General features: G+C 42.6%; 1 protein-coding gene across 1 annotated transcript in view; it reads right to left on the reverse strand.

Annotated features, from left to right (window-relative positions):
* Positions 1–12739, reverse strand: part of LTV1 (LTV1 ribosome biogenesis factor) — a 45015-nt gene extending 32276 nt beyond the window's left edge. The window contains exons 1-4 of the mRNA XM_082248844.1: positions 12581–12739; positions 7939–8070; positions 5307–5495; positions 2187–2274 (exon numbers count right to left, since the gene is read on the reverse strand). Coding sequence (XP_082104970.1) covers positions 2187–2274; positions 5307–5495; positions 7939–8070; positions 12581–12583 — 412 coding nt within the window. The 5' untranslated portion in view covers positions 12584–12739. The remainder of the gene's footprint in view (positions 1–2186; positions 2275–5306; positions 5496–7938; positions 8071–12580) is intronic.
* Positions 12740–13290: the final 551 nt, after the last annotated feature.

The following is a 13290-nucleotide window of genomic DNA, read 5'->3' on the forward strand; positions in this document are numbered from 1 at the left end:
TCGGTGTATCCCTGTCTGATCATCTTTAAGGCTAGTACACACTATAAAAAAATCAGGCAAACATTTTCGAACGATTTTCATATAGTGTGTACATAACTTTCGACAGCCGATTCTGAATTTTCTTAAGAAAATTCCTCGAAGGGACAAACTCCAAAATTTGTCTCATACGGGAAAAAACGAACAATTTTTGTTTAATGTGTACCATTTTCATACAAGAAAAATAAGAAAAGAAAGACTGTGCATGATCAGAAACAAACAACAAAAAGAGAATTTTCATACGAATTACCGTTCATCGGTTACGATTTTCTGTAAAACAACGAGGAAAATCAAGATCGGTCAGTATTCTCGCTATTCTCCTTAGATTTAATAAATTAGTGATGCACTGAAATTTCAGCTGCCGAAAATTTATCAGCTGAAAAAAGTGTTTTCAGCATCGTGAGAAAGAAAAAAAAAAAAAAAGTGATGACAATGGCTGCCAACAACTCCTGTGATTTTACCTTGCTTTGCTGTGTTTTTCATAGTTTATGTGAATCAAAAAATGCATCAAAAATGCAACACAGATGCTGCGTTTTAAATGCATTTCAATGGGGAGGTTTTTGGTGCGGTTTGCCAAATATTCACCAAAAATGCAGCAAGATTTTCAACACAGCTTTCAAAAGGTGCCGATAATGGCCAAAAAATTCATATCCATTTCAATTAATGATATTAAATAAAAATAGAATAGAATACAATTATTTAAAAAAAATTCATATATTTTTTAAAAAAACGTCAATTTCAGTTTTCAGTCCTTCCTGAATTTACAGTTTTGGCACCAAAAATTTTATTTCAGTGCACCACTATTAATAATAGTTTTAGGGCTGAAATAAATGATTGACATAAATCAATTTTGAAAATAGTTGTCACACATACAGCTCAATGTAGCTTCATGTCTGACTCCCAGTTAAAATTCTCTGTATATCCTACTTGTGGTATATTTATTATCATACTGTATATATGATATACGGTAAAATATATTACTTTCACTGTGTAAATGAACCCCTTCTTGTAGTGATTATCTGCTGTTTTTGTACTGTAAAGGGCTAATGTTTTTTAACCCCATTAGGACAGGTCATGCATAATATTATATTATCTGCAAAACAGTGTTTTAGGTCTTTTCTACTTTGAATAAAAAATGTGATCTCAGAGTCTGAAGGTATGTGTCGGGAATAGCCGAACGTAAACGAGCGGCGGCGGCGCGTGCGCAATGAAGTGTCAGCGCCATTTTTAAAATGAAGGCGCCTCTGGAACAGGCAAGTGAAACAGCTGCACTACCTGCCATTATGCAGGGCTGAGGGCATACTACAAGGGATGCAGTGCTGCGGGCATGGTCCACCTGTACCATGCCCACAGCACTGCATCTCCTGTAGTATGCCCACAACCCCGGATCCTCTTGTACCATGCCAGTCCCCCTGCATTCTCCTGTACCATGCCAGTCCCCCTGCATTCTCCTGTACCATGCCTGCCACCCTGCATTCTCCTGTACCATGCCTGCCACCCTGCATTCTCCTGTTCCATGCCAGCCACCCTGCATTCTCCTGTACCATGCCCACAGCCCTGCATTCTCCTGTACCATGCCCACAGCCCTGCATTCTCCTGTACCATGCCCGCCGCCCTGCATTCTCCTGTACCATGCCCGCCGCCCTGCATTCTCCTGTACCATGCCCGCCGCCCTGCATTCTCCTGTACCATGCCCGCCGCCCTGTATTCTCACCCTAGGCTTATACTCGAGTCAATCATTTTTCCCATCTTTTTGTGGTAAAAGTAGGGGCCTCGGCTTATACTCGGGTCGACTTATACTTGAATATATACGGTATATCTTCTGTCCGTTATTCTCATTGTGGATTAGATATTTGGTTCGCTAACCATATAGCTAGTTATTTATATTTACCACTGCTTTATAGATATTCAAGAATAAATTGATTTTTACCTTTCCATCTTAACTAAATTAAAACACCACACTTTTTTTTTAGGTTTTTATCCGATGAATCGATTATGCTAAATAATAATAGCCAACTAATTGAATATGAAAATAGTTAGTTGCATGATTTTAGGCCACGATACATTCTCTTTAGTTTAACAGACCAATAATAAATATATTGAAAACTAAAATATATATCACCAAAGATTATATTTGCAAAAGCACCTACCTCGAACAGGTGCAGCTTTGTTCAACAATCCTACATCCTCCTCAAACTCAGATGCAAACACTGAAGAAGGTAAATTTATAGTTGGGGGCTAAAAAACAAATAAATATCCCCAATTATAATTTAAATAAATGTCTTTGTGGACATACAAAACAACAGCAGTGTTTGTAAACATATGAGTACAAAAATGTATTCTAAACACAGAAAACATCATTTCCATCCTTTTAAAAAAAAAAAAAAAAATAGAAAAACTTGGTCCCTTTTTTAAATGTTTAACCCTGCAGTGACATGACCACACAGCCTTCACACTTTTTTCTCTTCCCAAAGTAGAGGGCGTGTATGCAGTTTTAGCAGTGAACTTTCTGCTGGGAGCTGCTGTCAATTACAGCACTGACTACAGGAGATACAGGCACATTGTGTTGGCATGGCATCCTGTACCTCCTAACAGCAATTATAAGAATGCAAACTTACCAGGCCATCACAGGAACCAAGGGGAGCTGGCATGATCACCAGGTATTTATCAGCAGCACACGAAATAAATAAAATTAAAGAACGCATTTACCAAGACCTATTTGAATAACCCAACACATATATTTAAAGTGATTCTAAAGGCATTCTATGCTTGAAGGTAAAAAAGCATTCTCTGTGCAGCAGGCTCCCAGCTTTCCTAATACTCACCTGATCCCAATCTTGATCCAGCGATGTGCACAAGAGCCTCAGCTCTCCGGGGACTCTACCTGGCTCCCGCTGCTGTCAATCACACCCAGTGAGCCAATGAGGAGAGAGGTGGGCAGGGCCTAGCCGCCACTCTGTGTGTGATTGGACAGGCAGAGCAGTGGCTTGGGAGCAAGCCTGCTTGGGTGCCCCCACAAAAAGCTGCTTGCTCTGGGGGGCACTCAGCAGGAGGGATGGGTCAGGAGCACTGGTGTGGGACCCACGAAGAGGAGCATCGAAGCTGCTCTGTGCAAAACCACTGCACAGAGCAGGTACGCATGACATGTTCGTGATTTAAAAAAAAAAAAAAAAATAGTCTTTAATATCACTGTTAAAGTAATGTTTGGGGTAGCATACACTTTAAAGTGTGCAGCAGCCCCCCCCCCCCCCCAAATACTAACCTGAGCCCCATCTCAATCCAGCGATGTGCACACCAGGGACCTTCATTCCTCTTTGGCTGAGCCATTGACTCCCACTGCTGTCAAAATCACAGCCAGTGAGCAAATGAGAAAAGAAAGGGAGGGGCTGAGCCACAGATCCGTATCTAATTTAACATGCAGCGCATTGGCTTGGGTGTCCCCATAGCAAGCCGTTTGCTGTGGGGGCACTTGGAAGGAGAGTGGAGCCAAGAGAGCCGGCAGGGGACCCAGGAAGAGGAGGATGGAAGCTGCTCTGTGCAAAACCACTGCACAGAACTGGCAAGTAAAACATGTTTGTTATTTGAAAAAAGAAAAAAAAACTACTTTAACCACTTTAATACAGGGCACTTCCCTCCCATCCTGCCAAGGCCAATTTTCCCCTTTTAACGCTGTTGCATTTTGAATGACAATTGCGCGGTCATGCAACACTGTACCTACACCAAATTTATGTCATTTTCCCCCCACAAATAGAGCTTTCTTTTGGTGGTATTTAATCACCTGTGCGATTTTTACTTTTTGCTAAACAAATAAAAAAAGGCCGAAAAGTTTGAAAAAAAAAAAAAAAAAAGTTTTTTTGTTTATGTTATACAATTTTGTAAATAAATAAGTTTTTTCCTGCACTGATGAGCACTGATGAGACTGCACTGACAGGCACTGATGGGGTGGCACTGATAGGCGGCACTGATATGCACTGATATGTGGCACTGATAGGTAGCACAGATATGCAGCATTGGTGGGCACTGATAGGCGGCATTGATGGACACCGATAGGTGGCACTGACAGGCACTGATAGGTGGCACTGACGGGCACTGATAGGTGGCACTGACGGGCACTGATAGGCGGCACTGGTGGGCACTGATGGGCGGCACTGACGGGCGGCACTGATGGGCACTGATAGGCGGCACTGGTGGGCAATAATGGGCACTGGTGGGCGACACTAAAGCATGGCAATGATGGGCACTTGTGGGCAGCACTGATAGGTAGGACACTGGTGGGCATCACTGATGGGGAGGGCAATGGGGGGCTCCCTGAGCCCTGATTGCCATCCCTGGTGGCCATAGTGGGCATCCCTGGGGTCATAGTGGGCATCCCTGGGGTCATAGTGGGCATCCCTGGGGTCATAGTGGGCATCCCTGGTGGATCTAGTGGCATCCCCCCCCCCCCCCCGAGGGTCTGCACTGGTAATCAATGATCTGATTACCAGTGCCGACCCCCCCCCCCCCCTGTCAGGGGAGCCGCCGATCGGCGCTCCTTTACTCGTGCCTGTCAGGCACGAAATAAGGAAAGCCGATCAACGGCTGTTCCTTTTTACTATGTGACCAGCCGTGATTGGACACGGCTGATCACATGGTAAAGAGCCTCCGTCAGAGGCTCTTTACCGAGATCGGAGATGCAGGGTGTCAGACTGACACCTCGCATCACCGATCGCCGCTCTGCGCGCCCCCGGGGGGGCGCCCAGAGCTGTGTTATCCTGCCGCCGTCATATGACGTCCGGTCAGGATAACACAACCACATTCCCGCCGTCAATTTGTAATAGGGCGGGCGGGAAGTGGTTAATATCACTTTAAATACACAGATCTAAAACGTATTTTATTCATCACAGCTAAGTAATGGTAACTTGTTAATGTGGTTTTACATAAATCAGAATACTTAGAGGCACATATACCAAGAGTGAGTCACGGTAGGCCAGTGCCTAAAGAAAGCAGACCCAAAGAGGTGGCTTCTCTTTGCATACTTATTAGCCACATATTTCTCTACCCCCCCAATTATCAACAGAAATAGCCATCTTAAATGAGCATATTTACACACTGGTACAATATTCCAAGACAGGTCAAGAGTGGTAAAATGTTACAAGTCCCAGAAGAGGATTGCCGATATGGGCTCAAAAAAGTTATCTGCTGACAGGCTCCAGTGATGGAAATCTGGCCCTGGGAGTACTGTTATGTTTATATAAAATTACCAAATACTCTCAGACTGACATAATACTTACTGGGATTTGTTCCACTTCTTCTTCTACCTTTCCATCATCAGTCACAATAATCCTGCTTTGTGGTCGCCCAGTATCAGAAGGAACAAGTTCAGCAGGGCCCACTTCTTTCAGGTGCTGTAAGTAATTGTAGTCGTCGTCAAAGAAAACACCATATTTCCTTTGTTCATCTCTCCTTTTCTCTGTATCTGCCTGAAAAGAGAACCCCCCAAATATATTAGCCATTATTAAAGTCAATGAAGCATCTAAAACTCAAACCTTTTTTTTCATTTCTTTAAAGTTTTGCAAAGAGAAGGGTTGGAACATCCATCAGGTGTTTATTGCCATCTGTGTCCCTATTAGAGAGATTTACACTTTTGCTTGCCTTGGGGACTACTATTAATGGAATGAAAAGTGAGAAAAAATAAAAATAATGGGGCTGTCCCCAAACCAAACTAGAGGGAAAACCATTCAATAGGGCATTTGTTCAAGTTCTAAATGTAACAACCAGGTAAAATAAAATTTACCTCACTTTAAAGAGTATTGTCTTTAGGCATACATCACCTAATAACATATGAAATATACAGACCCCAGCTATGTAGCACAGACATCATTCCCACATATTTCAGCAAGTAGGTTTTTTGTCTGTGCTTCCAAGAAAATTTACACACAAAACCCAAATGTTTGCTTGTAACATAAGGAGCTAAAGCCAAAACTTCTATTTTTGTTAGTTTTCGACAGAAAGTAGAAGGATTTAAACCTACTGCTGTATGTGTTTGTGTTGGGGAGATTTAGCCTTTGAAACAATCACCTCACTTCAGAAAGTCAAGGGAAATGTCCTCAATGGCCCAAGAAAAAAAAAAACCTGACAGGGGTTTAATGTTTTCATACTCTCTCCAAAGCTAAAGCTTAGGGGGGAAAAAAAAAAAAAAAAAGAAAAAAAAAAAAAAAAGATAGGGTCCTGGCTTTATAAATGCAGTTTCTAAATTATTGACCCAGAAAAAGCATACAGATCAGAAAATTACAGTCTAATGAGAGCTCCTGATCTGTAAGCACATCTCAAATCAATAACACAGAACCAATAAAATCAGCATGACAACCAGGGAACTAGTACTTTTCAAAGCCTCCATACTTTTAGTACATGATGATCTGAACGTACATTCCAGTCAGAGAGAAAACTAGCATGTAAAAATACTTTCTACCTTTCAGGCATGTTGTTTTACCCAGGGATCCCAGAGTACACTAAGACACCCTGCTGTGTGAACATTTTTCTAGCTGACAATAACCTAGAACAGCTGATTTCAAGGTGGTGGTTTTACAGGTCAAAGATTCTCAACTCTACCCAATAAAGTCTCTGCTAATTAGGTACATAATTTATTTCAGGGGAGAAAAAAAAAAAAAGAAAAAAACTTTTATGCCCATGCTTCACCTCCTCTGCAAAGAACTGCAGTACAGAAAAGGGCTACAACGTCTTTAATAAAGGTCTTCTTCTAAAACTTTCAATGGAAGAATTGCATAAAGAATGAATTAGGCTAACTGGAGTTTCTGAACTTCCATTAGCAGTATTTTAAAGGCTAACTCCATCTTTAGGCAACATGTTACCACCCTATTTAGGGTGTAACATGTTGCTAAGCATCTCTCCGACCCCCAAGTCTGTGAATGAATGAACTACAAGTTCTATTTACCACTGAGACGGACTTGCAGTTCTTAACTGAACACGAATACAGGGATTAACACATTTATAGTGCACACTTGTAGTGCATTTACACTTCCTGCAGCTCTACAACTGAATGCCTGTATAGAGGTATGGGAATGGAGCTATAGAAAGAGTTTACAGGAGCCTGCCCCTGCACTTGTGATCGACTGATCGTGGGTGAAATGCTTTTCAAGCTCCTGTAAAAAAAAAAAAAAAAATAATAATGAATGCCATTTTTTTGCCTGCATTCAATATTATTATTATTTTTTTTTTTTTTTTATAAGGGTGAACTTAGCCTTAAAGGAGGAGTGTGGGATAGAAAAATAACAAACATACTCACCTAAGTGGATGCAGCATCAGACCAATGCTGCAGCTGTCCCTCTCCAGCTCTAAGACCGAGAAAGGCCATTAATCACTTAGTTCTCGGCCTTCACTGAGCACAGAGCAGTGACTGTCAATCACTGGCTTTCTGCACTGCCCCTCCAGTGCTCACTAGGTTGCTGGGCTGTGGAGGAGGTGGGATTGACTGGCTCAGGCTCTCAATGGTGGGCTTAGAGGCTGAGCCAGCTGCTGGCCAGGCACTTGGGTGGATCTTGACATTAAAGTCAGGATCCCTCTATAGTCTGGTCTGGCTCCATGACGCCAGACTTCAGTGAGCTTTAGCCCGCTGTTGGCCGAATCTAGGTCACAGGAGTGAAAAATGAAAAAGCAAAATTAAACATCAGTAGCAAAATGACTTTTCAAAGCAACACTGCTGCCTTACATTCTATGCCTTATAAGGTTAGGGCCTAAAATTGTATCAGCCGTTTAAAGCAATACACATCCAGGTGGACAAATGAGAATTTGCACACTAGAGGAAAGCTAGTAAGGAACATGTGTTATATGCATGACCCATATTCAATATAATAAAAATTAAGAGTGCCATCTAATATATACAGTAGAGGAAGTATATCAGAATACCTGTTCAGCAGGTAGCAAAACTCTTTGTGGAGCAGTTTCATCAGCAGCTAGAGGATCCCTCTGACTTCTGTGGACCAGATGGAAAGTTACTGCTTTCTTCTTCTCTATGAAGGGCTTCTTCTTTCTGTGAGGCTATAATTAAATACAATGCATTAGCTGTTTACAACTGCCCTAAAGAAAAAAAAAAAAAGTATATTTTGTCAGGAAAAATAAAACATATTTACACTATTTACTGAATTGTGAATACACAATACTACAGACTTTTGGCACTTTTCCACTGCGAGTACCGGCTCGGCTCCACTCGGCACTGCTTGACCCTACTCGGCTCGGTTTGCTTTTCCACTAAAGTAGTAAGTGGGTGGGATTGCAACGATTCTCTGACCAATCAGTGGCTAGTAGTGACAAACAATCAAGGCTGCATGTGAAGTATTGTGGGATATGGTATAGGTACGGAATGCTTGGAACCACAACCGAGGTGGTACTGTTTAAGCTAGCCGTACCGAGCCGTACCATGTAGTGGAAAAGCGCTGCCCTACCAAACGGTACCGAACCGTTCTAACATGTACCATGCGGTACCATGCAGTGGAAAAGCGCCAAAGCGAGCCAAACCGATCCGTTTTTAATCACACACATTCAGGTTGTGCAACGTTGTATTTTTTTTTTTTTTCTTGTCAAACTTTATTGTAGCAACAACATGGCTTGCAATGAATGACATTTCCCCCACTGATGCATCTCATCCTTGATTTACTACACAGAAAGAAAAGGCGCGCTATCCAAAATTGCCTGGGGGACTGGAAGATGGTGCTCTGCTCCAAGTGACTTTAAATTATAGCAATATTCCACCGACACAAAAAAAAAAAGCAGGCTATTTGGTATTATCCATTGCAATGATTCTATATTAAATGCATGGCAGGATACACCAATAACAAGGTAACGTGCTTCGGACAAAACGCATTAGCTTGTTATTGCTGTACCCTGCCATGTAGTCAATAAAGAATTGTTGCAATGGATGATACCAAGTAGCTGGCTTTATCACATCGTATGATAAACTACATGTTTTCTGATGGGTTGCTATTGGTAACTGGTAGAATTTTCTATAAAAACAAACTACCTTGTGTATGGCCAGCATGTTGGAAATTGTATTCAGCATCTTCTAAATAATGAAAGTGTATACATGGTGGAAGGAAGATTAATTGATCTAATTATTGTAGTAAAAACAATTGGAATTCGCGTGCGTGGCTAAAAGAAGAACTCCAGCAATTTGAAAATCATTCTTTAAGGGAGGTGAAAGTAATGAGTGTTTCACATATCACAGTAATGTTCTTTGCAAGATATGCTCCTGTAAGGACTGACCTGTCACATTCTGTCACTTTCCAGAGGTTAGTATGAAAAACTACTTTGAATGTTTTAATAAAAGAAAAGGGAAGAAAGACATAAAAAGCCCCTGTCAACACATAAAAGTTAGAAACCCAATCATTAAAAATAAAAAATCTGTTTTGCCAACAAGTATACCTGCAAAATGATAGAGGGGGTACATACCTTTTCTGCTGCTCCATTCAGTAGACGTCTTCTTCTGAAGACTGGTCCAAAAGGAATATTGAGCTTCCTAGTCCCCCACAGCTCTCACTGATTCCTCCCTCTCACTACAGGAGACAGCTATGAGTGGAGGACAGCAGGAGAAGCCAGTAAGAGCTGTGGGGGACCCAGCAGATCAACACTCCTGGAAGTGTCCCTTTCCCTGAGGATCTCACAGAAAGACTTCACTTAGTGCCGGTTCACATTTGTGCGATCACAGAGATCGCATGTAATTCAGAGCGCACTGCTCCTAAAATTACATGTGATCTCTGTGCAGTGTAAATTCAGCCATGCAGTTTGTATGGCTGAATTTGCACCGCAATCGCACTAAAAGATGCACAGGACCCTTTTTTGGGTCCGCAGCAGAACCAGATCGCATGTTGGTTCACACTAGTGCGATCCGATTCTGTGCGAACTTTCAGATTGCATTGCGATATGCGATCCGATCTGGGGGTGTCATCAACTTTTAATTGACACCCCCAGCGTATCGCATATGGCAGTGTGACTGGCAGGGGTGCGGATGCAATGCGGGAACACGTTGTATATTCACAGCGTTCCCGCATCTCACAAATGTGAACCGGCACTTAAAGTGGTTTCAAAATGCAGATGTCTTATTTATCCTAATGCATTCTATGCAGCAAGCCCCCTCAGCCCCCCTAATACTTACCTGAACCCCATCTAGATCCAGCGGAGTTGCAGGAGTGTCTCGGCTGCTCAGGACTCCCCTTCTCATTGGCTGAGACAGCAGCGCGGCGCCATTGACTCTTGCTGCTCTAAATCAATATTATTTCCAATAGGGGGGGAAGGGGGCGGTGCCAGGCCGCAGCTCCATGTCTGAATGGATACATGGAGCTGTGTCTCGGCTCGGGTGCCCCCATAACAAGCTGCTTGCTATGGGGGCACTCAACAGGAGGGAGGGTCCAGGAGCACCAAAGAGGGACCCGAGAAGAGGAGGATCCAGGCTGCTCTGTGCAAAACCACTGTACACAGTAGGCAAGTATAACATGTTTGTTTTTTTAGTTAAAAATTTGTCTTTAGCATTACTTTATCAAAGCAACACTCTGGTAACCTGGGCAGCAGGAAAAAGTAAGTAGCTACTCTCTTATTTTGCAGATTTCATGCCAAGGTCACTTTAAAATGGAACACCAGCAAAGCTGCTCTAGAAAGAGTAGCAAAAAGATACTAAAGTCTCGCTTTTTTTTTTAAACAACATGTTATAATTACCTGCTCTGTGCAGTTGGTTTTGCATAGAGCAGCCCAGATCCTCTACTTCTCGGGTCCCTGTTCAGCGCTTCTGGCCCTTCCTTCCTGTTGAGTGCCCCCACAGCCAACAGCTTGTTTTGGGGGCAATCGAGCCGCAGCTCACTGTGTCTATTCAGACACGGAGCCGCCCCCTCTATCTCCTCATTGGCTTACTGACTTTGACAGCAGTGGGAGCAAATATGTGTGTTTGAACACCGTTTACATATGTGGGCACAACTTGCATATGCGTTCGCTTCTGCGTGCGAGCGAGCTCGGAGGGACGGAGTGCTTTAAAAAATTTTTTCCTATTTATTTTACCTTTTATTTTTACACTGTCCCTTTAAAAAAAAAAAAAAAATTGTGATCACTTAAACATCCCTTCTAATAGAAATAAGCAGGACAGGTCCTCTTTAATGTGGGATCTGGGGTCAAAAATAAATGTACCCTTAAAAAAAAAGATGTTTTTTTTTTTGCCATAGCAATGTCCCTGCACAGTTAGAATCACGCCCCTAGGACACACTTAACCCCTCCCTGTCCAATAAAGTTAACCCCTTCCCTGCCAGTGTCATTTTTACAGTAACAGTGCATATATATAGCACTGATTACTGCAAAAATGTCACTGGTACCCCCAAAAGTGTAAAAAATGTCAGTCAAGGGTCCGATCTGTCCGCCGCAATGTCGCAGTACCGAAAAAAAAAAAAAAAAAATCGCAGATCGCATTACGCGTTAAAAAAAAAAACACCAAAAATGACAAAAATCTTTCCCTTTGTTAGTAAACGCGATAACTTTTGCGCAAACCAATCAAAATACGCTTATTGCGATTTTTTTTTTACCAAACATAGGTAGCATAAAACAAATTGGCCGAAAAATGTTAAAAAATTTTGATTTTTCCATTTTTTTGGGGGAATTTCATATAAAAAAATGTGAAAAATATTGTTATTTTTGCAAAATTTACGCTCTTTTTTTGTTTATAGCGCGTGATCAAAAAAAAAAAAAATCGCACAGGTGATCAAATACCACCAAAAGAAAGCTCTGTTTGTGGGAAAAAAAGGACGTAAATTCGTTTAGGTACAGCGTCGCACAACCGCGCAATTGTCCGTTAAAGTCACGCAGTAAAAAAAAAAAAAAAAAACCCTGGTCTTTTAGCAGCCAAATCCTCCGGGGCTTAAAGCGGAGTTCTACCCAAAAGTGGAACTTCCGCTTAATGGAGTCCTGACCCCCCAACATGCCACATTTGGCATGTCATTTTTGGGGGGGGGGGGGGAGCGGGTACCTAGTTTTGACAGGTACCCGCTCCCACTTCCGCTCGGAGCGCCGCGGCGCCCTGAGCGGAAGTTCTCCTCTCCCCCTCCCTCCCTGCAATCTTCTGGGACACGTCAGAGGCCCCAGAAGATTGCCGGCCAATCACGGCGCGCAGCGCGACTCCCGCATGCGCAGTGGGTACCCGGCTGTGAAGCCGCAAACTGTAACAGGCGGGTGCCCACACCAGTGATGCCGGCGCCGAGGGAGAGGATCGAGGCTTCCAGCGGCCGCATCGCTGGACCGTTGGACAGGTGAGTAAATGGCTGGAACTCCGCTTTAAGTGGTTAAATACCACCAAAAGAAAGCTATAAAAATGATAACCATTTTGTTTGGGTACAGTGTTGCATTTGTCATTTAAAGCTTGAGAGCACTGAAAGCTGAATATTGGCCTGGGCAGAAAGGGGGGGGGGTGCCCAGCAGGCAAGTGGGTAAGACTAGATTAGGTCTAACAGATATGAGTGGAGGTAAGCCATATTACAGAGCAGACTAGTGGTGATACAGATATAAGGTTCATTGCTCTTACCATGATTTATTCCATAGAGTATAATGTTCTCAGCAATCCTCAATGTCCACACACCAGAAGACACCTAAAGCGAGGAGAAAAGACAGTATGAGGGGAAGACCATGTGTGAGCACCACTCTGCATACACAGCACGCTCCTCACTCACACCGGGTCATACCAATCCCTCAGCACGGCGAGGGGGGACACAGAGTAAGAGCTGCTGGAATACTTTCCCTTTACATCATACATTTTTAAACAAATTGATTATCATAGGTTTAGAGATCGTTTCACAAAAATCGAATTAACAAAATTTAATCAACCAACAAAAATTTAACGCCAACAAAAAAATAATTGCACCCCCCCCCCGTTTATAGGCTTTTGGAAGACGCCGCAAGAGGAAAGCAAATTCCCCTAAACACTAGAAGAAAGTGTGCTGTACTTTCAGGTTGTCCTTGCTGGCATGTTTTTTTAAAGACCAAGCTGTTGTATATTTCTAGGATGTGTTTGTCCACAACAAAATGGCCGACATTAGATATCAGTGCTGAATGACGGAGACGATTCTGGGAGTTTGAACGCTACCTCTATAACCATAAATACGTGTTCGACGTAATTGTGTTACAGTAAATGGTTGCCGTGGCATTAATTAGCAGAGTAGATTAGTTCCGACTCTGTCTTTGTAACAGTAGATGTTGCTCAGCTTACAAGTTGTCTATAAACTTTGAGATTTATTT

The sequence above is a fragment of the Pelophylax lessonae genome (genome assembly GCF_965119305.1).
Source record: "Pelophylax lessonae genome assembly, chromosome: 3".
Classification (NCBI taxonomy): domain Eukaryota; kingdom Metazoa; phylum Chordata; class Amphibia; order Anura; family Ranidae; genus Pelophylax; species Pelophylax lessonae.